The 27,687-nt window shown below is 44.2% G+C and overlaps 1 protein-coding gene across 5 annotated transcripts in view; it reads left to right on the top strand.

Annotated features, from left to right (window-relative positions):
- The window catches only part of dpf3 (double PHD fingers 3), a 137,349-nt gene that overhangs the window by 13,079 nt on the left and 96,583 nt on the right, over positions 1–27,687 (top strand). For 4 of the 5 annotated variants that reach the window (XR_010975752.1, XR_010975751.1, XM_068039789.1 and 1 more), the window contains exon 1: positions 11,047–11,126. The exons of the other annotated variant lie outside the window; for it this stretch is intronic. Coding sequence is in view for 2 of the 4 variants with exons in the window: in XM_068039789.1 (XP_067895890.1) it covers positions 11,065–11,126 (62 nt within the window). In the remaining 2 variants the exon portion in view is untranslated. Of the gene's footprint in view, positions 1–11,046; positions 11,127–27,687 lie in introns of those variants that run through there. 5 annotated transcript variants of the gene reach the window in all.

Genomic DNA, 27,687 nt, shown 5'->3' with positions numbered 1-27,687 from the left:
CTGATTTATTCTATAATCTGCAGTAGGCAAATAGAATTGATCACAAATTAGGTATGCTAGCATAGTGGTTGTTGCTAGACGAGTAATCCAGAGGATCACTGTATTAGCTGTGACTTAGTCAGTAGCACACCCAATGAGTCAGAAGGTTGTGGGTTCAGGTCCCGCTGCAACACACATAATGTAGGCTGACACTCCAGTGCAGTACTGTGGAAGTGCTGCATTGTTGGATATGTCATCTTTTGGATGAGACATCAAACAAAAGCTGTGTCTGCACTCTCAGTAGATGTAAAAGATCCTGTTGCACTATTTTGAAGAAGACTGGAGGAGTTATCAGAGGTGTCCTGACCAATATTTGTCTCTCAATCAACATCACAAATACAGATTATTTGGTCACTATTACATTGCTGTTTGTGGGAGCTTACTATGTCTATTAACTGCCATGATTCCTGCATTACGCTTCAAAAGTACTTCATTGTAAAGTGCTATGAAATGTTCTGAGTTCATGAAAGTCACTATATAAATATAAGACCAAACTAATAATCAGATGTGAGTTTAAATCCGCCATGGCGGTTGGGGTGCATTTAATTAAGTCTGAATGGTGCTCATGAAACTACTGCATTGTTGTAAAAAAAAAAACAACTAGTTCACTTTCCTTCAAGGAAGATAACCTCCTGTCCTTATCCCATCTGGCCTATACGTGACTCTAAACCCCCAGCAATGTGGTTGATACTATCCTCTGAACTGGCCTTGCAAGTCACTCCGTTGTATCACGACAGCTATGATAAACTATAATTCTCGTGGACTGCAGCGGTTCAAGAGGCAGCTCACCATCACCTTCTCAAGGGCAATTGGGGATGGGCAACAAATGCTGGCCTTGCCAGTGGCACCCCATGTCCTGTGAATGATTTTTTTTTAATCTTTAAAAAAAAACAAAAATGGATCTTCTAAACTTTCAATAATGTCATGAGCATGTTTCGTTGTGCAAAGTACAGCATATTTTCTACTCACATTTTTGAGGCTGAATGCACTGCATGTGCAAGTTGCTCCATTATAATTAAAGGTGCTGGCTTGGGTCCATGCAGAATTAGTTCCTCAGACAATGTTTGGACTACTAAGTCCTCAATATTGCAGGCAGCAAATGTACGTGCAATGACAGCCAGAAGTGTGTCACCCACCACATTGGGTAAAGATGAACAAGCCATCCTTTACCTATGCCCGAGCCAAACATTAGGCTCTTTACATATGCAAATAATGGGCTCTTGTCCCAAGAGAGGTGAAAAATCAGTTCACACGGATCAAGAATGGCCATGTGATTTCTGCTGGAGGTGCTCACTTGAGGTGTAAACAATAGTTTGTGGTATTGAAATAGCTAAGGATAAAGCTGAAAGATATATGAATTAAGCAAGCTTGTCCAATCTTGTGTATCAGTAATCAGAAAAAAAATTTAAATGCTCACATGCAGAGCCAAACTAACCATGGTCACGGTCCTGTTATCTCTTTTCTCTCCTCAGAAATATTGCAGTGCACCTTTAAGACTGTAAAAGATCAGTGGATCTTTAAGGCAGCAAGTTCCATAGGCTAAGTGAGCCTGGGTCCATTCTGGTTGGCAAGCAACAGCCAGAGAGAGAGAACATGAGATTCAATGTTGCAGTTTTAACTTTGAAAACTGGCAAAAAAACTGGTTTTAAGCAGTCAGTTGGGAGCTCTGAGACAATTTAAACTGAAGGAAAAAGAGCTGCATTATTTCTCTCTCAAAATTCTACAAAGTTTCAAGCTAAATTAATTCCATAAAAAAAGAGAAAGCTTTTGTCTTTCACAAAAAAATATTGATATCTGCTGTGTTCATTGTTGGGAAAAAAGAGTTTAATACTACAACAGCCGAACTGTTGAACCCCTATCTTTGGAAGGACCTTCTGTTTTCATCGGACGTTGGAAGACTATAAGTGAACTTTGCATGTGTTGTTTTGGAAGACCATTTGTCAGGAACGTAATTTGCAAAGACTTTATTTTTTTCTATTTTTTCAGTCAGCTAATTTAAAACTGAGTGTGTATATATATGCAAATGTGGAGATAGATTTTTAAATAAGAAGTTATAAGGTCTTTAGATATTGGTTTATCTTCATGTTTAAGATTTTTTAAATAAATAGTTAATTTGTTGATATCTGAAGATACCTGGTTTGGTTCGCTTCATTCGGGGGTTACTAGATTGTTCAATTTGGCTGGGTTTTTTTCCAATTTGGAAAGCTTAAAGAAATATGCTGCGACTTGTGGAGTGACGGGACTGAATTGACAGTGTGTTGCTCCCATCGCGATCAGAATCATATATTTTGATTGGGGGCTTTGTCCTGAGCGTGCTTAACCTGTATAAACTATCGTGGAATATGGTGTTCACATCTGGCTAGTGAAGTGCGAAGACCCTGGAAACTGTTCGGTGTAGTCATGAAATTGATTTCTCCTGAAGTCAGGTCTCTGCAGTATGAGGGAAAGACTCAAACTTGATCTCATCATCTTTGAAAGAGGTTTTTTTTTATCCAGTCATCGGATTTGGGCATTACTGGCAAGGGCAATACTTATTGTCCATCCCTAATTGCCTTGAGAAGGTGGTGGTGAGCAGCCACCACCTTGAACCGTTGCAGTCTGTGTGGCCCCAAAGTGCTGTTACGGAGGGAGGTCCAGGTTCTTGACCCAATGATAGTGAAGGAACGGCGATATATTTCCAGGTCATGATGGTGTGTATCTTGGAGGGACATCTCTAGGTGATGGTGCTCCCATACATCTACTGCCCTTGTTCCTCTAGATGGTAGAGGTCTCGTGTTTTGAAGCTGCTGTCGAAGGAACCTTCGCGAGTTGCTGCACTGCATCCTGTAGATGGTACACGCTGTAGTCACTCTGCTCCAGTGGTGAGAGAAGTGAATGTATAAGGTGGTGGAATGGAGTGCTGATCAAGTGCTCTTCAGTGACCTTGGAGCTGGACTCATCCAGGCAAGTGGAGAGTTTTCCATCACTCCCCAGGCTTGTGCCTTGTAAATGGTAAAAAGTCTTTGGGGAGTTGGGTAGTGAGTCATATACCGCCTCTGACCTGTTCTTGTAACCACAGTATTTACATGGCTGATCCAGTTAGGTTTCTGGTCAATGTTGACGCCCAAATTGTTGGGGGATTGAGCATTGGTAATGCCATTGATTGTGTTGGGGGAAGTGGTTTGATTCTCTTTTGCTGGAGAGGGTCATTACCTGGCACTAGTGAGGCACAAATGTTAATTGCCACTTATCAGTCCAAGCCTGAATGTTGTTCAGGTCCTGCTGCATATGCACACGGACTGTTTCAGTATCTAAGGAGTCACGAATGGTACTAAACACTGCAATCATTAGCGAACATCCCCACTTCTGACCTTCTGATGAAAGGAAGGTCATTGATGAAGCAGGTGAAGATGTTTGGGCCTAGGACACTATCCTGAGGTACTCTTGCAGTAATGTCCTCGGGCTGAGATGAATGACCTCCAACAACCATACCATCTTCCTTTTGTGCTAGGTATAACTCAAACCAGTGAAGAGTTTTCCCCATGATTCCCATTGACTTCAATTTTACAAGGGCTCCTTGATGCCACACTTGGTCAAATGCTGCACCGAATGCTGCTGGAGGGCACAGTGTGTGAAGGGAGTTTGATAAATGAGGAAATGTTAAGGGTTAATCTCTGTGGTCTAGTTTTTGTTTTTACATTTTGCAATTAACTGAAATTAGTGTTTAAGAGGCAAGTTTTAAACGGGTATACCAGCTCTGAGTAGCTGTAGCTAGTTAAGTAGATAGTTACCTTTTAAACAGGTTTCTGAGCTTGCTGTTTTCAGAGAGTATAAGTTCAGGGGACTCTCAGTGCTGCTTGTCTGCACTGACTGCTTTTGGAGAGCAGAGTGAGAAGGAGGGAGTTCAGGAGGGGAACTATAAATTTAAGAAAAAAATAAATTTAAATTATTACAATAAAGATGGCAGGGCAGGTGATGTCATAGCTGCAGTATGTGGGAGCTCCTGGATACCACAGAATCCATGGCAAAAACGTCTAGTAAGTGACTGTGGCTTGAGGAGCTTCGACTCAATGACTCTGAGCTGGAGGTCGAGCTGCAGACACGTGATGCTTCAGGAAGGGGGGAAAGTTACCTGGACACTTTGTTCTAGAAGGCAGTCACACCCCGAAGGATCAGGCATCTGCTTTGGTCAGTGGTCAGGGACAGGAGAGTGTGACTGCGAGTCAGGCAGGTAAGGGGATCGAGAAGGTGGGAGTGGAGGAGTCTCAGCCCTTGCAATTGAGCCACAAGTTTGAGGTTTTTGCAGCTTGTATGGACATAAGCAGACTGACTATGGCAGCATGGTACAGAAGCTGTTCAAGCGGGGCAGCAAAAAGGAAAGTAGTGGCAGTAGGAGACCGTATAATGAGGGGAATTGACACTGTTCTCTGCAGCAAAGAGCAAGAGTCCAGAAGGCTGTGTTGCCTTTTCAGTGCCAGGGTTCGGGGCATCTGCTCAGGGCTGGAGAAGAACTTACAGTGGAAGGGGGAGGATCCAGTTGTCATGGTCCATGTAGGTACCAACGACATAGGCAGGACAAGGAAAGAGGTTCTGCATAGTCGGTATAAGGAGCTAGGCACCAAATTAAGAAGCAGAACCTCAAAGGTAGTAATTCCTTGATTATTACCTGAGCCACATGCAAATTGGAGTAGGGCAAATAAGATTAGAGAAATGAATGCTCGGCTCAAAGACTGGTGTGGTAGAAGTGGGTTCCGGTTCATGGGGCACTGGCACCTGTATTGGAGAAAGTGGAGGCTGCACCATTGGGATGGTCTACACCTGAACCATGCTGGGACCAGTGTTCTAACAAGCCGCATAACTAGGGAAATAGAGAGGGCTTTAAACTAAAGAGTGGGGGCAAGGGATCAAATTTGGGAAGATGCGGTAAATCAAAGAGTAGAGACTAGGCAAGAGAGGCAGGTATTAATATGGGAAATGATAATCAGACCGTGACAGGAAGAGACAGTGATTACAAATCTAAGAGTAAATCAGCAGACAAAGCTAGAGGTTATAAAAACAAAAAAGGACAAAACTAAAGGCTCTGTATCTGAATGTACGTAGCATTCGAAACAAAGCAGATGACCTAATAGCGCAAGTATAAATAAATAATAACAATCTGATAGCCATTACAGAGACATGGCTGCAGGATGACATAGATTGAGACCTGAATATTGACGGCTACATGACAGCTAGGAAAAGGTGGAGGGATGGCTCTGTTAATTGATGATGGTATTAGCACAATAGAGAGGGATGACCTAAGTTCAGGAAAAATAGGATGTCGAAGCAGTTTGGGTCGAGATGAGAAATGACGGTGAAGAAGTCACTGTTGGGAGTGGTGTACAGACCCGTTAACAGTAACCGCACGGTAGGACAGGATATCAAGGAAGAAATAATGGGTATAATAAAAGCAAAATACTGCAGATGCTGGAAATCTGAAATGAAAACAAAGTTCTGGAAATACTCAGCAGGTCTGGCAGCATCTGTGGAGAGAGAAGCAGAGTTAACGTTTAGGTGGGTAATCAGAACTGACACTGACCTGAAATGTTAGCTCTGCTTTTCTGTCCACAGATGCTGCGAGAAATAATGGGTGCTTGTCAGAAAGGTACGGCGATAATCATGGGGGAATTTAATCTACACATAGACTGGAAAAATCAAATGGGGCAAAGGCAGTCTAGATGAGGAGTTCATAGAATGTTTTCAGGATAATTTCTTAGAACAGCACCTTCTGGAGCCAACCAGAGAGCAGGCTATACCAGACCTGCAGTCGTACATAGAGATAGGATTAATTAATGACCTCATGGTGAAGGTGCACCTAGGCAGCAGTGATCATTCTATGATTGAATTTTACATTCAGTTTGGGCGAGAGAAGAGTGGGTCTAAGACTAGCATTTTCGACTTATGTAAGAGAAATTCTGAGGGTATGAAAGCAGAGCTAGCAAAAGTGAACTGGCAAAGTAGGTTATGGGATAGGTCAATAGAGATGTAGTGATAGACATTTAAGGGGATATTTCAGAATACACAGAATAGATACATTCCAACATAGAAAGTAGGAGCAGGAGTATCCAACGAGAGATAAAAATTCCAAAGGGAGGAACCACCATCTGTGATTAACTAAAAAAGTTGAAGATAGTGTCAAACTTAAAGAAAAACCATATAATCGCGCAAAGATAGCTGGCAGGTCAGAAGATTGGACAGAATATAAAAAGCAGCAAAGAACGACAAAGATTAATAAGGAGGGAAGAATTAGAGCATGAGAGAAAGCTGGTGAGAAATATAAAAACGGATAGTAAAAGTTTCTATAGATATTTTAAAAAGAAAAGTTAAAGTTGATGCGTTAATTTTAATTTTCCAAAATCCCCTAGGGGATGTTCCATTAGATTGGAAAATAGCCAGTGTAACTCCTTTATTCAAAAAGGAAGGGAGACAGAAAGCAGGAAACTTCAGGCCAGTTAGCTTAACATCTGTCATAGGGAAAATGTTAGCTATGATTAAAGACGTTGTCGCAGGGTACTTAGAAAAATTCAAGATAATCAGGCAGAGTCAACATGGTTTTGTGAAAGGGAAATCATGTTTAACCAATTTATTGGAGTTTTTTGAAGTAGTAACGTGCTGTGGATAAAGGGGAACCGGTAGATGTACTTAGATTTCCAGAAGGCATTTGATAAGATGCCACATCAAAGGTTATTGTTGAAAATAAAAGCTCATGGTGTAGGGGGTAACTTTTTGGCATGGATAGAAGATTGGCTAGCTAACAGGAAACACAGTAGGCATAAATGGGTCATTTTCTGGTTGTCAAGATGTAAGGACTGGTGTGCCACAGAGATCAGTGCTGGGGCCTCAATTTTTTACAATTTATATAAATGACTTGGATGAAGGGACCGAAGGTATGGTTGCTAAATTTGCTGATAACACAGATAGGTAGGAAAGTCAGTTGTGAAGAGGAGATAAGGAGGCTACAAAGGGATTTAGATAGGTTAAGCAAGTGGGCAAAGATCTGGCAAAAGGAGTTTAATGTGGGAAAATATGAAATTGTCCATTTTGGCAGGAATAGCAAAGAAGCATATTATCTAAATGGTGAGAGATTGCTGAGCTCTGAGATATAGAGAGATGTGGGTGTCCTAGTGCATGAATTGCAAAAGGTTAGTATGCGGGTACAGCAAGTAATTAGGAAAGCTCATAGAATGTTGTCGTGTATGGGGAGGGGAATTGAATACAAAAGTAGGGAGGTTATGCTTCAGTTATATCGGGCATTGGTGAGACCACATCTGGAGTACTGTGTACAGTACTGGTCTCTATCTATTTAAGTAAGGATGTAAATGCATTGGAAGCAGTTCAGAGAAGGTTTACTAGACTAATACTTGGAATGGGCGGGTTGTCTTATGAGGAAAGGTTGGACAGGCTAGGTTTGTATCCGCTGGAGTTTAGAAGAGTAAGAGGCAACTTGATTGAAACATAAGATTCTGAGGCATCTTGACAGGGTGGATGTGGAAATGATGTTTCCTCTTGTGGGAGAATCTAGAACTAGATTAGTATAGGTACTGGTAGGGAAATATAGGGACAGGTGGGGATGTGGTAGGAATATGGGATTAGTGTAGGATTAGTATAAATGGGTGGTTGATGGTCGGCACAGACTCGGGCCGAAGGGCCTGTTTCAGTGCTGTATCTCTAAATAAATAAATAAAAATAAAATAAATAGGGGTCGCCCATTTAAGACAGATGAGAATTTTTTTTTCTGAGGGTCATGAGTCTTTGGAACTGTCTTCCTCAAAAGGTGGTGGAAGCAGAGTCTTTGAATATTTTAAGGCAGAGGTAGATAGATTCTTGCTAAGCAAGGGGGTGAAAGGTTATTGGAGGTAGGCGGGAATGTGGAGTTGAGGTTACAATCAGATCAGCCATGATTTTATTGAATGGTGAAGCAGGCTCCAGGGGCTGAGTGCCTTATGTTAATCTGTTAATTGTGTATCAGTGGTCTGATTATATGCAGATCAAGTGTGTTAATTGGGGTCCTAATTGAGCACTTATAAGCAGGCACTCAGACTGGTGGAGGGTTTGAGTGATGAGCTACATGTTTGTGATCCTTTTACTGTGTGCAATAAATGTGAAACTGAGTAAATATAGGCTCCAGCATTATCATTCCATAACACGATTTCTGGAATTTAACAGCCTACTCCTGCTCCTAATTCGTATGTTGAGTCAAGGTTAGTCACTCTTATCTCACCTCTTGAGTTCAGCTCTTTTTTGTTCATGATTTGACCAAGGCTGTAATATGAGGTCTGTAGCTGAGTGGCCCTGCTGGAACCGAAATTTAGCATCAGTGAGCTGGTTATTGCTGAGTAAGTGCCACTTGATAGCACTGTCAGTGACACCTTCCATTACTTTGCTGATGATTGAGAGTAGACTGATTGGGCGGTAATTGACTGGAGTGGATATGTCCTGCTTTTCATGGATGGGACGTACCTGGGCAATTTTTCACATTGTTGGGTAGGTGTCAGTGTTGTAGCTGTACTGGAACAGCTTGGCTTGGGGCACGAATAGTTTTGGAGCACATGTATATTATATTGCAGCTGGAATGCTGACTGGGCCCATAGGCTTTGTGGTATCCAGTGCCTTCAGTTATTTCCTGATAATGTGAAGTGAATCAAATTGCCTGAGGACTGTCATCTGATGGGTACCTCAAGAGGAGGCTGAAATGGATCATCCACTTGGCACTTTTGGCTGAAGATGGTTGCAAATGCTTCAATCTTGCCTTCTGCATTAGCGAGTTGGCCTCCCCCATTCTTGAGGATGGGATGTTTATGGATCTTCTGCCTCCGGTTATTTGTTTAATTGTCCACCATCATTCGCGACTGAATGTGGCGGGACTTCAGAGCTTGGATCAGATCCATTGGTTGTGGGATCGCTTCGCCCTGTCTATTGCATGCTACTTCCGCTGTTTGGCATGCAAGTAGTCCTGTGTTGCTTCACCAGGTTGGTACCTCGCGTTTAGTTATGCCTAGTGCTGCTCTCCTGCGCTCTTCATTGAACCCGGGTTGGCCCCAGGCTTGATGGTAATGGTAAGGTGAGGGATGTGCCGGCCATGAGGTTACAGATTGTGATTTAATATAATTCTGCTGCTGATGGCCCAAGCCACCTCATGCATGCCCAGTTTGGAGCAGCTGTTATGATGCAGTCCCATTTAACACATTGGTAGTACTGCATAACATGATGGGAGTGTCTTCAGTGTGAAGATGGTACCTTATCTCCACAAGGACTGTGCGGTGGTCATTCCTACCAATACTGTTAAGAACAGACGGATCTATGACAGGCAGATTGGTAAGGGCAAGGTAAAGTCGGTTTTCTTTCCCCCTTTTGTTGGTTCTCTCGCCACCTGATGCAGGCCCCCTCTGGCGGATATGTCTTTTTGGGCTTGGTCAGTAGTGGTGCTACCAAGCTACTCTTGGTGATGGACGTTGAAGTTCCCAACTAGAGTACATTTTGTGCCCTTGCTACCCTCAGTGCTTCTTCCAAATAGTGTTTAATGTGGATAGAGCACTGATTCATCAGCCTGAGGGAGGACAGTAGGTGGTAATCAGGAGGTTTCTGTGCTCTTGTTTGATCTGATGCCCTGAGATTTCATTAGGTCCGGAGTCAATGCTGAGGGCTCCCTGGCCCATTTCCTCATGAAATGAAATACCACTATGCTGCCATGGTGGCTCTGTCCTTCCAGTGGGACAGGATATGCCCAGAGATGATGATGGAGGAGTCTGGGATGTTGGATGTAAGATATGGTTAGGTGATATCAGGCTATTGATTGACTAGTCTGTGGGACTGTTCTCCCACATTTGGCACGAAGTCCTCAAATGTTGGGGAGCATTTTGCAGGGCAAACGGGGCATGGTGTGCCTTTGTGTTCTAGTCTCGTGCCTAGGTCGATACTGGGTGTTTTATTCTTACTGTTTTTCATTTGGCTTTGATAGAACCGAGTGGCTTACTAGGCTACTTAAAAGGACAGTTGAGAGTCAACCACATTGTCTGTGGGATTGGGCCAGACCAGATAAGGATGGCAGATTTCCTTCCCTAAAGGATATTTAAAGATGGGTTTTTACAAAACTCAGCTGGTTTCCTGATCATCATTACTGTTACTAGCTTTTTATGCCAAATTTATTTAATTAAGTTCCCCTTTGTCATGGTAGGATATGAACTCATGTCACAGGATCATTAGACCAGGTCTTAGGATTGTTAGTGCAGTAAAATAATCACTGTGCTTCCAGAGGGGTGTAATGTGGTAAACAGTGTAGATGGAGGCTCTTCTTTCATTGCCTCCGCCCCACTTCTTTGGCCAGGAGTCTACCCTGTGGATTTCTGGGTAGACTAATAGCGATATAGACCCTTGATACATTTGGGTGTTGAATATCATACTGAAACAGTTGGATATATTGCATGGTTTTCCTCTCTGCATGCATCTTGTAATTTTGCAGTGTGTGGTCTTGCAGCAGGAACAGACTCCTCTGTGATACTCACCCAGTAGCTGGATGCTGCTTGCTGGTAAGCTTTGCATTTAATGAACTCTCATTTAATTTAGTATTGACTGACTTACACTGCAGTCCCATCTGATACCAATGACTCCTTAATCAACCTGTAAAAGTCCAATAATCTTTGCAGAATCCACGGTGGTGCGTTGTGTGTGTGTGTTTTTATTTGCCCATGGGTACTAATTTATACAGTGATACAGTTCCATGGGCACTTTGCTACTTCACCCAAGTGGCTGCTTTTATATGTGATCCTTGAACAGTACAGTTTGGCAGGCTTTTGGCTGGTGCAAGACATAATGGCCAAATCCGATCCTATCGCTGACTGATGTTGACACGTGGATTTCCCATAGCAACCAGGGAAGGAAACTCTGGCTGTTTTTCTTTCTTCTCCTCTTCGGTCCTATTAACAGTCTGGGGTTGTTGCGGTCAATGTACTGCCTCGTGTGCCCTAGCTGAATGGAGAGTAGGAAAACAGAGCAGGGACGTTTCTCCTCTACATGGCTGACAGTAGCAGAGCCTTGAGGGCATTCTATGAATTACTTTTATTGGTGGGAGCAAGGTAAATGTTTAAAATTTGTCTTGTGTGGTTTCAATATTTAATAGAAATCTAAAGTTTGTGTTGTAAATCAAGCCCATGGCTTATTAATGGTAAACCACAGTTCAATACTTGTGGAATTAGAATTAGAATTAGAACATTACAGCGCAGTACAGGCCCTTCGGCCCTCGATGTTGCGCCGATCATCTGACCTACACTATTCCATTTTCATCCATATGTCTATCCAATGACCACTTAAATGCCCTTAAAGTTGGCGAGTCTACTACTGTTGCAGGCAGGGCGTTCCACGCCCCTACTACTCTCTGCGTAAAGAAACTACCTCTGACATCTGTCCTATATCTTTCACCCCTCAGCTTGAAGCTATGTCCCCTCGTGTTTGCCATCACCATCCGAGGAAAAAGACGCTCACTATCCACCCTATCTAACCCTCTGATTATCTTATATGTCTCTATTAAGTCACCTCTCCTCCTCCTTCTCTCCAACGAAAACAACCTCAAGTCCCTCAGCCTTTCCTCGTAAGACCTTCCCTCCATACCAGGCAACATCCTAGTAAATCTCCTCTGCACCCTTTCCATAGCTTCCACATCCTTTCTATAATGCGGTGACCAGAACTGCACGCAATACTCCAGGTGCGGTCTCACCAGAGTCTTGTACAGCTGCAGCATGACTCTCGCTCCTGTCGAGAATCATCTTCGCTATCCTTTCCTCTACATCTCTGGGACTATTCGGAGGTCTATAGAAAACTCCCAACAGGGTGACCTCTCCTCTCCTGTTTCTAACCTCGGCCCATACTACCTCAGTAGACGAGTCCTCAAACGTCCTTTCTGCCGCTGTAATACTCTCCTTGATTAACAATGCCACACCCCCCCCCCCTCTTTTACCCTCTTCTCTGTTCTTACTGAAACATCTAAATCCCGGAACCTGCAACATCCATTCCTGCCCCTGCTCTACCCATGTCTCTGAAATGGCCACAACATCAGGATCCCAGGTACCAACCCATGCTGCAAGCTCACCCACCTTATTCCGGATGCTCCTGGCGTTGAAGTAGACACACTTTAAACCAAGTTTTTGCTTGCCAGTGCCCTCTTGCGTCCCTGTAACCTTATCCCCTACCTCACTACTCTCAACAGCCTGTACACTGGAACTACAATTTAGGTTCCCATTCACCTGCTGATTTAGTTTAATAGAAGTTCCAAATAAACTCTTAAATACAATTGTCTTTGCAGTTAGAGTTGATGTTTTCCATGTTACAGCTGTAAATCTATTGTAAATCAGTAGTTCTTTCTCTAGCCTAATGAGATTACATTTTGTTTAAAGATGGCACACTGTCCAAGATGAACTCTTCCTCCACTTTAATAGAATTTGTGTGTGAATATAAAATGGCAAACATTAACTTGTAGTGCACAGCAACCACAACAAGGAATTCGTCACCACTACCTCTCTCGATCCCCCTCCACTGACTGATGTCACTTTTCTTGTCTACCATCCAGTCTGGGATGAGCAAAAATTTCCACCAATTAAATATTGGGAAGATCAAAGCCATTGTCGGCAAAGTTGGGCTCCATGGCGTCGCTGGTGCCTCATGTTAGAAAAGGACACAAGTAGCGTTTCTAGTGCAGCCCATGCGACGTCCAATGTCGGGAAGGATACGGGTGTGTGTTGGAAACGTTCCTTGCAGTGGGCAGATCGTGAAATCGAACAGCCTCTCATAATTTGATGCATGTTCTGTAAACCTGGACAGCGCAGGTCCAGTGAATGCTGTGTTCTAACCACTCACTGCTGAACAAGCTGCTCGATGGACACCTCCCACACACACCTCTCCCCTTCCCCCGCCCAGTCCCCGCAATTGCGTTATTTAAAGACCACCTATCCAGCTCGCAGGTGTGGTGCGTTTAGATGCACGATGTTGTGTTTTTGGAGAAGTTCCAGTGAATTGTTGGATCTAGTGAATATTGCTGCAGGGAGGTCTGAGGGGTTTTGTGACCTGTACAGTTATGGGGGATGTTTTTTTTCAGTCCTTCTGAGTCTGCAATATGGCAGGCAATTGGAGCACAGGTGCAGAGAGGGAAGAGGAGGAAGAGGGCTAATCACAGAAGGCCCTACCCACCAAGTGTTTTCAGGGAGCACTTCTGCCTCCACCTCAGCCAGGAACAATGCCTGAAGCGACTCATGCGCCAAGGGTGTGGTCACAGAACTGGTGCCGCCTCTTTTTCAAGAGGACTTGCAGTCTCGCAGCAGAGCGAGGATGGCGCAGCCAGTGGCCATAAAGGTCACAGTCTCTCTCGCCTTCTACACAACCAAGCAGGATGAGGTGACTTTTTTAAAAACATTTTCTAATTTGCTGTCCATCGCTGCATCTGAGAGGTAATGGAGGCCCTGTATGTGAGGAGAGTTCATTGTTTTTCTGTAACTAGAGAAGCAGGAGGAACAGGCGCACTGTTTTTCCAGGGTATAGCAGGATTCCCAATGGTACAGGATGCCATCGCATGCACGTGCCTCTGTAGGCCCCACCTGTAAACGGGAAGAGGTAGAAGAACTCCACAGGTTACCATTCCATCAACACGCAATTGGCGTGTGACCATGCGTAAACCATTCTCTGTGAATGCCCGCTATTGTGGAAGTAGCTGTGATGCCTTCATCCTGAGGCAGACTGCCATCCTGCTGTCTTCAGGCCACCAAGAAGAACCAGAGGGTGGCTGCTTGGAGACCAGGGATACCCCTTGTACACATGTCTCATGGCTCCCTCTCTGCCATCTGAATATGTGAGTACAATAAAGCTATGCTTCCAACAAACATTGTGGAGAAGATCACTGGCGTTTTTGAGCACTGTTTCTGCTGCCAGGATTGCTCAGGGTCAATGGGGAGTCCGACAGTACTCTTGCGGGTTTTCTAGTTCATTATGGTCTGCTGCGTTCTCACTCTTATGAGGACACAGCCATTGCCACCAGGCAGTCGGAGAACACTTCCAGGGGAGGAGCCATCCGTGACCCTTGGCTATGTTCGGACTGTCTGAGTGCCTACTCAAGACTCCAATTCCCTTCGGACATGTCCCATCACCACCATTGCTCCACTATTCTCCACCTTCCTATTCCATCTGTGTCATCCCATCACGACATTGTCTTGGCCAAAATTCTGCAATTAAAGCCACCAATAGAATCCTTTCCATAATAACATCCACAATAATACATTCAAAAATGAGCTCTGCATTCCTTTAGTGCCTGTTTACAGGTGTCTTTGTCTGTCCCAGTGCTCCTATGCGATGCTACCTTAGTGGCTGCAGCATGGCTGCTGACTTTTACTGGGCGAGACTGCAGGATATGACCCCCAGGAGCTCTGGGGCTTGAAGCCCGTCTTCAGACTGCAGCAGCTTAGCACAGGCAGCAGGTGTCTGGGCTGGCCAGCTGAGAGGCAGCAGCTAGGGTACTAGTGGGGTGGCAGTGGTGGGAGGATGATAAATGTTCTTATCCCGAGAAAGCACAGCAGATTCATGCTCCATGGACTCCTTTTTGTTGTGTTTAAACTCTATGAACTTCAGACCTCATCTTGGCCATCGCTAAAACTGTTATTTTCACCTCCATAACATTACCCAACTCCACCCCTGCCTCAGCTCGTATGCTGTTGAATTTTTATTAACCTGTAGACTAGCCAGCCTCCCATGTTCTACCCTCCTATAAACTCATTCAAAACTCTCCTGCCACCTTGCACAAATCCCATATACCAATCACCCCTCTGCTCGCTGGCCTGCATTGGCTCCTGTTCTGGCACACCTCAGTTTTAATATTTGCACCCTTATTTTTAAATCCCTCCATGGCCTCGCCCCTCCCCATCTCTGTAATCTCCTCCAGCCCTAGCTTTGGATAACTGCACTGCTGCCTAGGATCTAAGCTCTGGAATTTGACACCCCACCCCAACAAAAAAACCCCTCCTCTCTACCTCACCTTCCCTCTTTAAAAACTACCTCTTTGACCAAGCTTTTGGTCACCTGTCCTAATATCTGTGACTTGGTCTAAAATTTTGTATGATAATACACCTGTGAAGAATCTTAAACAGTGTATAAATGCAAATTGTTATTGAATTACCTTGGTAACTCTATGGGTGTGAAATTGGGCTCAGCAGTGCTTATTGCTTCAGTGCTAAGGGAGCCATTCCAGGACCAAAATGGCGTTCAATGTGACATGCACTGTTCAAATTGCAGCACATGCCACCTTGGTAAGAGCATTTATGCATGCAGCTGACATCTGTCAAAAGTATGCAGAGTAGTCGGGTTGTGGCCTCAGCATAGAATGCTGATGTGATGCTATTTTTGAGCTCAACACTCTTCTGTTGACCTCACACAGCTGAACATGTGTTAAGCCCTTGGAGGACCCTTCCCACCAGCACCATTTAAAAAGATCATTAGCTACTTGCAGATTAGTTGCTGGTTGATTTTCTTCTGGCTATGGCTACGATTCTACAAGTGTTTGGTTTATTTTCCATAGTTATTTGAAATTGCAAAAGTCCACAGAGTGTGGTGGGGCAGGTGCTGACGGGCTTTTTGCTGGCTTCAAGGTTTTGGCGCAAACCAGTAGCTCCCAGATATGGATGCACAAGTAGGTATTCTGCTTGGTATAGAGCATGGCTGGAAGAATGAACAGAGACCATGCAGAAGAGGGAAGAGGAGGGAGAAGGACTCTCAGCGGAGGTCACATCTGTTCAAGGAATAATTCTCCTACTTGAAACTCAGTGAGGAACATCGTGCGAGAACATCCTCGCTAAAATCTGCCATCTGCTGCAGTTACAACTGCAACCACAGAACAGGAGAAGGACTGCATTGCCAATGGCTGTGAACGTGACCATAGTGATGAACTTTTATGTGTCTAGCTGTTTCCAGGCTGGAGCTGGAGATATTTCCAACATCTTTGCTGTTCACTTTGCATAAGGGAGGTCATTTAAGGATCTGTATTCAAAGACAGCTGAATATGTTTCATTTTCTGTTGCCAGAGCAAGCAGTTCGAGTAAGCACACAGCTTTACTAGGATTGCAGACTGTCCCACGTTACAGGGTGCCGTTGACTGCACGCACCTTGCTTTACGGCTGCCACATGTCTACTTTGCCATGTACCAAAGCACAAGTAATTCCACTCACTCAATGTGCAGCTGGTGTGCGACCAGAGGGAGCGAATTGTACAGGTCAGTGCCTTGTATCTTGGCAGCAGTTATACTGCCTTCATTCTGTGGCAGTCCATTGTTCCAGCTGTATTTGAGCTACCATGGCAAACCAGAGGGTGACTACTGACCGACAAGGGCTATCCACTGACCCCATGGCCGACCACTCTGGTACGCAACCTGTGCACAGCAACCATGCAATGAAAGCCACACTGCCACATGGAATGAGATAGAGCAGACCATTGGCGTGCTGAAATGCGTTTCTGCGAGCTGGACCATTCTGGAGGAGGTCTGCAGTACATGCCAGAGCAGTTGTCAAAATTTGTGCTAGTCTGCTGTATGCTGCACAACATCACTATCCTGAGGGGACAGCCCTTGCCACTAGCTATATGGTGAGCAGCTGAGGAGGGGGAGAATGAGGTAGAGGCAATCTAGACAGCCCATGTCTTCCCAGGCTAACTATGTAGAACTAATTTGAGCGTAGTGCCAGTAACCGCAACCCAAATTCCCCATTCACCAGTTCTACACCTTCCCTTCCCTCAGTCACTGACCATTACAGCATCCGCTGAAAATTCTAAAATAAATGCCACCAGAAAATTATTCATACACAAATTTATAAATTAAGCTTTGCCATACTGCATACAAACATAAAGTAATCATCCTTGTGTATTCCCTTATTGCTCATTTTCAGTGCGTCTTTGCTGGTTCTAGTGCTCCTCCACATTGTTATCCCAGTGGCTGCAGCATGGCTGCTGACTTTCACTGGGAGGCACTGCAGATGGCCTGGAGAATGATCCCTCCCAGCTCTGGCCCTCGAAGGTCCGTCTTCAGATTGTACCATCTCAGCATGGGCAGCAGCACACTGGGGTGGCTGACAGGCAACAGTAAGAGCACTGGCAGAGTGTCAGTGGTGCGAGGATGAACACAGATCCTGAGAGAGGGCAGCAGGTATGTGCTCCACGGAGCCACTGCCACTCCCTCAGGATGGTATCTCAGCAATGCTAGTAATCAGTCGGAAACATGGACACTGTGCAGCAGACATCTTAAAGCCCTGGAGAGGTATCACCAGTGGTGCCTGCACAAGATCCTACAAATTCAGTGGCAGGGTTGGCGCTCCGATATCAGTGTCCTGTCTCAGGCCAACATCCCTAGTATTGTGACACTGGTCATGGCTAGTCAGTTACACTGGGCCACATCATGCCTGACACAAGACTCCCTAAACAGGCTTTCTACTCCAAGCTCCATCACGACAAGAGGCTACCGGGAGGGCAGAGGAAACGCTACAAGGATGTCCTTGAAACCTCCCTGAAAAGATGTGACATCTCCACCGATTCGTGGGAATCTTTTGCCTGAGACTGTCCAAAATGGAGAAGCATCTGCAACAGTGCCAGCCAGTTCGAACAACGTCGACTTGCCCAGGCAGCGACCAAGTGCAAAGAGCGGAAGGGGTGTTTGGGATGCTCGAAATTCCGTTCACTCGCCTCCCCAAACACTACCTGCCCCGCCTGTGGCAGAGTGTGTGGATCCAGAATTGGACTATTCAGTCACCTAAGAAAGTCATCCTCGTTCCCGCGGGACTGCCTAGTAATCAGTTGGGCAGATTGCTACACTGCTTTTGAGCACTGATATCTGCAGCCATGATTGCAGCAGTCTGAGCATGTATGACAGCAAGCTGAGCTTCAGTCTGAGCTTCCACTGCAGCACTCGGATGTTGTGTGGCTTCTGCTTCTGCTTGTGTTACAGAGGAAACTGAGACATTGGCCGTCAGACACTGCATCATCGTTGGGTCCACAAGAACTGTCATGAAATTGGCCACCACTTCCATGCTGTAAGGGATCGGCTCCAAATTCTATGAAAAGCCCTGTGCAAGGTTGGGGTCAGTCTCTCCATGATCTGTGTGACTATGACAGCAGGTTTTCTGGAAGACCTGCCAATGCACCAAGGATTTTTGTGTGCGTACCCATCAGCTTTTTTTTTTGTATACTGTCCCAGTCTTCTTCTGAATCCTCTGCAGCAGAACTCATGGGTGACCTTGACCTCTAGTCATCTGGTACCTGTGCTACCCTTTTCCCCCTTCCCTGACTGCAGACCATATTCGCCACTTGCAGATCCCACCTCTAAGCTACCCTCTAAGATGTGTACAGTGTCACTATCTGAGCTGGTGGCTGCGAGTGTGAAATCAATTGATGCTGTGTCTTCGTTACCACTCGCTTCTTGTTCCACCACTGCCTGGTCCGGTTGCAGTTCCTGGGTATTTGAAAGGAGAAAGGCACGAGGGTAGGGGGAAAAGAAAGAAGTGAATGCTTATACTATCTTGCAGCTTGTAAATTGAAAGAGATTGCGGGATGAGAGTTGGATTAGGTATGAGGATGCTGACATTGGTTTCAGCCCCACCACTGGCCATTGGCCTCAGCAGTGGCTATTGCAATAATCGCCAGCACCATCTCCTCACATGGGGGTGAGGATATGCAGCCATATCTGTCCCCCTCTGGTCTGCTGTTACCTGCTGCCTGAGATTGTACACCACCTTGTCCTGCGAGAGACGGGGAAGTGTGGCAGTGCATATTATGCAATCTCTTCAGGTCATGTGCACATTGCCACTACTCACCTGGCAGCCACAAGATATGGGTGAGAGACTTGCGGCAGTGCTAAGTGTGTGGGGTTGAGGTGAAGCTATAAATGTATAGTATTAAACCTGACGAATGGACATTGTTGCTCAGTGGGTACGGATGCGATGAATTGAGCAGTGTATGAGGCTAGTGGTGCAGTTGTAAGGATATGGCATTTGAAGATGCTTGCACTATCGTTGACCACTTCTGAGGTCATTGAATGTCTTGTGATAGTGCACCAGGTCCTCTGGACTGGACTCCTGGCATTAACTGCGATGGCTGTTTGCATTCTCTACCTTTTATGACCATGTGTCTGAAGGGCCTCCTACCTCCATGTGGATACAGAACATCTTTCCTCCTTTTCCTGTCCCCCACCAAGACCTCCAGTGCAGTGTCCAAAAAGCTTGGAGCCCCCTCCCCCATGCTATGCCACTTTTTTTCACTGTCCCAGAATTGATTCTCTTCCTGCATGACTGCCAGAACCTGCTCCAGCCGCAATGCACTTCCCCTTTAAAACATGCAAGCTAGCTTTAAGTGGTATTACAAAGTTATGATATTGAACCCCCTGCTGATGCGTGCGGCCAATGAAAGGTGCAGGAAGCGCTGGCTGCATGTGGAAAGCATTATAATGAGCAGATAGTGCAATGTTGGCCTGCTGCCTGCATTCCACTCAACAAGTGCAGGTTAATTGTGCATCATGTTCCCCCTCACCTGTTGGGGACCATCCAGTTTAGCCCCCAACATATGTTGGGCTTTCATTCAAATCCGTTATAAAGTTTGTAAGTTTTTTTTAAAATTTGTGTATGATGTCCTGTAATTATCCAATTCAGCATATAATGTTTACTCTAGGAGGTGCAGGGAATGATCAGCAGAAAGTTTTGCGCAAAATGGCCATTTATGGCTGGTTCCCAAATGAAAGGGAGACAGCAGGCATCACTTTGTTCTGCTTGTTATAATATTGTCATCATTTGGCTGCTGTTATGTAGTCTGTGTTACAACCATCAGTTAAACATTTTTCTACACATTCTATGCCTGCTTATTGTGTCTGGGTGTTCCTAAACATGATACATAATACTTTTTATGAAATACTGAGTTCTTTTTAATTGTGTTTGAACTGTGAAATTGTTCTGCGGTTTTGGTGTTTTATTTTGGTATTAAAAATGTGATTGTTGCCCTTGGGGGTTAATTAAGTCATTGCTAATCTTTTGTGTTTACTATGTAATTATTTAAAGTCAAGGCTATTGTGTGAATTGTAATAAATGGTGTATGTAAATTTGATGCCTTCCTAACGTTTGTACAATTCCACATACTTTTGAATATTGTCAAGCTGATGTGAACAGTACTAGTTTATTGAATTTGTAATTATGCTGTGATGTCTAGGTAAAGGCACCACTATGTTACAAAGCAATCCAGACTGAGTAGCTCCCAGGTCTGTTCACAAGTAGCTGCTACTTTTGGGTGTGTAGCAGTGATCCTGGATTTAAAGGGGGCATTCAGCTGAACTCCCTGCTCTTCACTATCTGAAGATGCTGCTGGAGAGTGTACAAGTGTGGCAGTGGATGAGAGCAGATTTGGCCGACGTGGCCTATAAGCCTGATGAAGCTCATTGTCTGGGCTTAAACATTTAGAATGGCCACTTAGAGGAGGTGCGAGGGAACTGCTGATACTTTTGGATGGTTCTGCAGCAGAGTTGATGCCTTCACGAGTGAAAGGGCAGCCCTGGGCATTTTTGTTTTTGTCCTTCATAGAAATGAAGATCAGAGAAAGCTCCAAAATAAACATTAAAATCTAAACACAAATCCAAACTTGTGGAAATATAAAGATTGTAAGGTTTTAGCTCCTCTTACTGTACCATCTATTTAAAAAGAGAAAACTGCAAATAAAGCCAAAGCTATTAATAGACTGAACTTTTATTTCAGCTGTACCCTACCAGCATGGAAGTGAGATTTTTGTCTTTCCATTCCTATGTAATTGTAACTACTTTTAATACAATCATTTAAGAACTTAAATAAGAGCAGATGTAAGCCTTCAAGACTCATTCAATAAAATAATGGCCAGTCTTCTACCTCAACTCCACCTTCCCACACTATCCTCTGATTCCCTTAGTGCGGAAAAATTTATCAATATCTAACTGTCTTGAATATACTCATCCACTGAGAATCCACATCCCTCTCGGGTAAAGAATGCCAAAGATTTATAACCTCGGTGAAGAAATTTCTCTCTGCTCAATGTTGAATTGTTTTTTGTCACGGAATAATACTGGCTGTTCTGATTGGAAGTGCTGCCGGTTGTCAGTGTTGAACTTTAATTGTTTTCTAAGTATGTGAGTGTTTTTAACCTGCTGAGGTTGTGTGGGCATTTTACTCATTGCAATGTGACCTATTCAGAACTAGACATGCAGGAATTTCCAATTGCGTAATATATTGTTAAATTTAAGCTTCTCATTTCATGATTTGAGCATTTTCAGTTGTAAAATAATCAATGGGTTATTTTTCCTCCACACTTGTTAAGATGGTCTGCCACAATTTGACAAATATGCCGTCTTTCGACCAGCAAAGCCTTGGGGACTTTGTTGTCCACATGGTGTTTCAGTCTCGGTATGATTGCTCTTCAAACATTCTACAAACAGTAACCTTCTACAATATCCTGTTTCAGTTAGGAATGGAGTGCAAATAATTACACTTTCAGTATAAATTACTCACTACATTTGATCTATTTAGATTGTACTTTCAAATGCATGTGTTTAATTTTCAGTATTGTCTGTCATGTTCCATTTACTTAGGACATTTGAGGATTTGTGTGTTTTGCTGTAAGACCAAGATGGATAATTCCTGATTATATGCATGTCAAACTTGAGCTTTGTAAATTTAAAAGCAGAAACATCTTTCACTTTCCCTCCTGCCTTACTCCATTTACTGCAAATCCTGTATGGTTCTATTTGTGAGAGAGTGGTGTCTCTATGTAGCTCTGGCATGTGAGTGCTAGCAGGTTGTTAAATCAGTCCTGTCAAATATTGAGAGATCATCAAGTGCACTTCTAGAAAGGATCACTGTATAGTGAGCAGGACTGGAATTGTCTACTTTCCATTCTCTAGGGCTGCTGACTCCAATTGTAGGTTACCACTGATATCCAGTATTGTATGCTTAATTTGTAAATCTGGTTTACCTTCCTGTACCAGTCCTGGCCACCTCTTGTGCCTCACTGACAGAGGGAAGCTGATGTCCCACTGGGTTAAACACGAATGTGAATTGTACTCCTGTGAGTCAGTCGTCCTCCCAGTCTGTGCTCAATGTTCTCCCGCAGTTTCCTGTTATGAATGAGTTCGATGAAGGACTCTCATCGCTGGAGCTCGAGAAAGCCATAGGCCACCTAGTGAACAGAAGGATACCAGGCAAGGATGGAATCCCAGTTGAACTGCTCAAGCAACGAAAGTCACATCTACTGTCACACCTTTATGACCACCTCCTTCCCTGCTGGAAAGTCGGTTCTGTTTCACGGGAGATATGTGACGCCAAAATCATCTCATTATATAAAAACAAAGGCAACAGAGGAGACTGCAACAACTACAGGGGCATCTCCCTCGTTAGCATCACAGGGAAGGCCTTTGTTAGGGTCATACTTAAAAGACCGCATTTACTCGCAGACTGAGTATACCCAGAAGCACAGTGTGGTTTCTGTGCCGGGAGCTCGACTGTGTGTATGATCTTCTCTATACATTGGCTACAAGAGAAGTGTAGGGAACGGAGTACATACCCCTTGACCTTTTTGTAGATCTCACTAAGGCATTCAACACAATCAGCAGGGCTGTACAAGATTTTGGGAGAAATTGGCTGTCCACCGAAGCTCCTCAGTCTCATCTCCTTCCATGACTACATGCACTGCACTGTACAGTTTGGCTCCACTTCCCACAGTTACAGAGTGAAGAATGAAGTAAAACAGGGTTGTGTCCTAACCCCCATGCTATTTGGCATCTTCTTCTCCATGCTCCTGACCTTTGCCTTCCCTGCAGTTATGGAAGGAGTCAACCTGCACACCTAGGTCATACAGCAAAATCTACAACCTATCAACGCTGAAAGTGAAAACAAAAACACAGCGTCTTGATCAGAGAACTCCTCTACACTGATGCTGTGCTAGTCACTCACACGGAAACTCAGCTACAAAGCCTCATGGGCTGTCTCTCCCATGCTTGTAACTTGTTTTCCTTGATTATAAGTGTCAATAAACCTGTGGTCATGTAACTAGGTGTTGCATCTCTTTTCCTGATGTCACGAAATAACACCCCACTGAAAGTGATTAGCAAATTCTGCTACCTTGGGCCCAAGGTGACAGACAATCTGTCCCTTGATGCAGAGCTCGATCCACGGATGGAGAAAGCAGCCACTATCTTTGGCCGACTTGTGAAACCCGCATGGAATAACACTAAGCTGACCCTTAGGACCAAGCTGATGGTTTTTTAGGCCGATGTTCTAAGCACCTTGCAGTATGGCTGTGAAACGAGCACAACTTGCAGCTACCAGGAAAAGAAGCTCAATCATTTCCACCTTCTATCTGTGGTGCATTATGTGTATATCCTGGCACGACAAAATCTCAAATGTGGCAGTCCTCTCAAAGGCAGAGCTCCCAACTGTGTTTGTACTAATCAAACAGAGGCTGCTTCGGCAGATCGGTCACGTCCGCAGGATGGAAGACTGTGTTGCATACTGAAAGACCTTCTGTATGATGAGGAAGCTGGGACCAGGCAACCAGTGGGTCACCCAAAGCTCCGCTTCAAGAATGCTTGCAAGCATGACGTGAAGGCCCTAAAAGTCGACTATCGCACCTGGGAGTCACTAGTGAGCAAAAGAGGGAAACGCTGATGCATCTATGGACTGGTGTGCTCTACCATGATGACCAGTTGTTCCAGAAGCTTGGCAACAGGCAGCAACGTCAAAAACAACAACTCTGCGTCACATGGAAGCTTCACATGCAGCACTTGTGGCAGAACCTGCCTCTGGAGGATTGACATTGACAGCCATCAGTAAAGATGCACGAAGAGAAGACACCCCACCTAAATGGATTGTTTCCTGCATGTCCATCTTTTGTAGATGGAAAGATGCCTTACGAGTCACCTACTGCTCTGTCAACTGTTAGCAAATGGCTGTTTACGGTGGACTGGACTGATCTACCTCCTTTCTGTTCCCCAGTTGTACTACGTGGATTGCATCAAGTCTGGTGTTCAGTATTATCCACCACCAATCCACAACCCCTTTTGGTTTCAATTCAGTACCTACTGAACCACATGCCTGTGTAATTTGCAATGATTAGACATCCCGATGCCCTGGTTCAGAGGCATGTGTTAAGGTGCCTGTGCTACCCAGTAATCTCGTTTGTTCATTGCATTGCTGAGAGGAGCTTGAATCCTCGTCTCAAGTTTGAGCTCAGCTAAGTTTGCACTTGTGCTAGAGGTCTTTTGGCTGTGATACACAAGAAGTAGGTGCAGGAGTAGACCATTCAGCCCCTCGAGCTTGCCCCGCCATTCAATAAGATCATGGCTCATCTGTCCCAGGCCTCAACTCCTCTTTCGGGCCTGCTCCGCATAACCCTCCACTCCCTGAGATTTCAAAAATCTATCTACCTCTTCAAATGCAGTTAGCGATCTAGCTTCCACAACTCTCTGAAGTAGAGAATTCCAGAGATTCACCACCCTCTGAGAGAAGAAATTCCTTTGCATCTCAGTTTTAAATGTGTGCCCCCTTGTTTTTTAATTATGTCCCCTAGTTTGAGATTCCCCCACCAGTGGAAACATTATTCTCAACATCTACCCTGTCGTGCCCTCTTAGGATCTTGTGTGTTTCAATAAGATCATCTCTCATTCTTCTGATCTCCAATGAATAAAGGCCGAACCTGTTTAGCTGTTCTTGATACGACAACCCTTTCATCCCAGGAATCAGCCTAGTGAACCTTTTTCTGAACTGCCTCCAATGCTAGTATATCCTTCCTTAAATACAGGGATCAAAACTGTATGCAGTACTCCAGATGTAGCCTCACGAACACCTTGTACAGTTGTAGTAAGACTTACCTATTTTTAAACTCTAACCCTTTAGCAATAAAGGCCAAAATTCCATTTGCCTTCCTAATTACCTGTTGTACCTGCATGCTGACTTTTTGTGTTTTCTGTACAATAACACCCAGATCCCTCTGTGTACTGCAGTATTTTGTAGTCTTTCTCCATCTCAATAATCTGCCTTTTTATTCTTCCTACCAAAGTGGATTACCTCACACTTTCCCACATTGAACACCATCTGCCAAGTTTTTGCCCACTCACCTAACCTATCTATATCTCTTTACAGATTCTTTGTGCCCTCATCACAACACGCCTTCCCGCCTATTTTTGTATCGTCAGCAAATTTGGATACTCTACACTCTGTCCCTTCCTCCAAGTCATGAAGAGATAGTAAATAGTTGAGGCCCTAGGACCAATCCTTGTGGTACTCCACTAGTTACGGCTTTCCAACCTGAACAAGACCCATTGATCCCGACTCTGCCTTCTGTGTGTTAGCCAATCCTCAATCCACACCAATGCATCACCCCCAATACCGTGAGCTCCTATTTTGTGTAATAATCTTGTGGCACCTTTTCGAACGCCTTCTGAAAATCCAAATACACTACATCTACGGGTTCCCCTTTATCCACTTTATTATACCCTCAAAGAGCTCTAACAAATTTGTTAAACATGATTTCCCTTTCATCAAACCATGTTGGCTCTGTTTGATTGCATTATGTTTTTCTAAATGTCCTGTTATTTCTTCCTTTAATAATGGACTCTAGCATTTTCCCAGTGACAGATGTTAAGCTAACTGGTCTATAGTTTCCTGCTTTCTGTCTCCCTCCTTTCTTGAATAGGCACGTCACATTAGCGGTTTTCCAATCCACTGGTACCCTACCGGAATCCAGTGAATTTTGGTATATTATGACTAATGCCTCTACTATCTCTGCAGCCACTTCTTTTAAAACCCTTGGATGCAGGCCATCAGGTCCTGGTGACTTGTCTGCCTTTAGTCCCATCAGTTTGTCCAGCACCTTTTTCTTCGTGATAGAGATTGTTACAAGTTTCTCCCTCCCATTTACACCTTGCTCATCTATTATTGCCGGGATGTTTATAGTGTCCTCCACCATGAAGACCGATGCAAAATATTGGTTTAAATTATCTGCCATTTCCCTGTTCCCTGTTAATTCCCCAGTCTCATCCTCTAAGGGTTCCACACTTACTTTAGCTACTCTCTTCCTTTTTTTATATACCCGTAGAAGCTCTTACTGTTTGTTTTTTATATTTCTTGCCAATTTACTCTCATCAGTTTTCTCTTATTAGTTTTTTAGTCATCCGCTGCTGGTTTCTAAAAAAAAGTTCCCAATTCTTTGGCCTGCCACTAACTTTCGCCGCTTTATACGTCTTTGTTTTTGATTTGATACTCTCCTTAACTTCCTTTGTTATCCACAGGTGGTTCATCGTTTTCTTTGAGTCCTTCCTTCTGACCGGAATAAATGTTTGCTGAGTATTATGAAATATCTGATTAATAGTCTGCCACTGCTCATCTACTGACTTCCCCTACAGTCTATTTTCCCAGCCCGCTTTAGACAACTCTTTCTTCATACCTCTGTAATTGCTCTTGTTTAAGTTGAAGACACTGGTTTGAGACCCGAGTTGCTCTCCCTCCAACTGAATTTGAAATTCTACCATGTTATGATCACTTCCCCCTAGAGGATCCTTAACTATGAGATCTCTTATTAATCCTACCTCATTACACATTACTACATCTGAAATAGCCTGTTCCCAGGTAGGTTCTGCAACGTATTGTTCTCAAACAATCCCTGATGCACTCTACAAATTCGTCATTCATGCTATCCTTGCTAATTTGATTTGTCCAGTCTGTATGCAGATTAAAATCACCCATGATAATTGCAGTGCCCTTCTTGCACGCCTCCATCATTTCCTGATTCATATTTTGTCCCACAGAGACGGAACTTCTCAGGGGCCTATAGACCACTCCCACCCGTGATTTCTTCCCCTTGCTATTCCTTATTTCCACCCAAACTGATTCTACATCATGATCTATTACACCTATATTGTTAATCACAACTGCACTGATCCCTTCCTTTAATAACAAAGCTACCCCATCTCCTTTTTCTTTCAGCCTATTCTTCCAGAATGTTGAATATCCTTGAACATTGAGATTCCAGTCCTGGTCATCCTGCAACCACGTCACTGTGATAGCTATCAAATCATATTCATTTATTTCTATCTGTGCCGCAAGCTCATCTATCTTGTTACAAATTCTACGTGCATTCAGATAAAGAGCCTTAAGCTTTAACTTATTGCCATTTTTACCTATTCTGGTTGTAATTTCTGTTGTGCTCTTATGCTCGTATTCTCTGTCCCTACCTGTCACACTGATTAATGTATGCCCCTTCACTACCCTGTACCTCTGCTCTCTCATTACTTTTCGACTTTTTAAACTTCTTTAATTGAACCCTCCTCCCTCCACCCCCCCCGCACCACTATTTAGTTTAAAGCCTTATCTACAACCCGAGTTATACGATTCGCCAGGACACTGGTCCCAGCATGGTTCAAGTGAAGCCCATCCCAATGGAACAGCTCTCTCTTTCTCCAGTACTAGTGCCTGTGTCCCATGAATCAGAACCCATTTCTCCCACACTAATCTTTGAGCTATGCATTTACCTCTCTAATCTTATTTACCCTATGCCAATTTGCACGTGGCTCAGGTAGCAATCCGGAGATTATTACCTTTGTGGTTCTGCTTTTTAATTTAGCCC

The sequence above is a fragment of the Heterodontus francisci genome, chromosome 9, assembly GCF_036365525.1.
Source record: "Heterodontus francisci isolate sHetFra1 chromosome 9, sHetFra1.hap1, whole genome shotgun sequence".
Taxonomy (NCBI): Eukaryota; Metazoa; Chordata; class Chondrichthyes; order Heterodontiformes; family Heterodontidae; genus Heterodontus; species Heterodontus francisci.
This window is presented reverse-complemented; position numbering and strand designations above follow the sequence as displayed.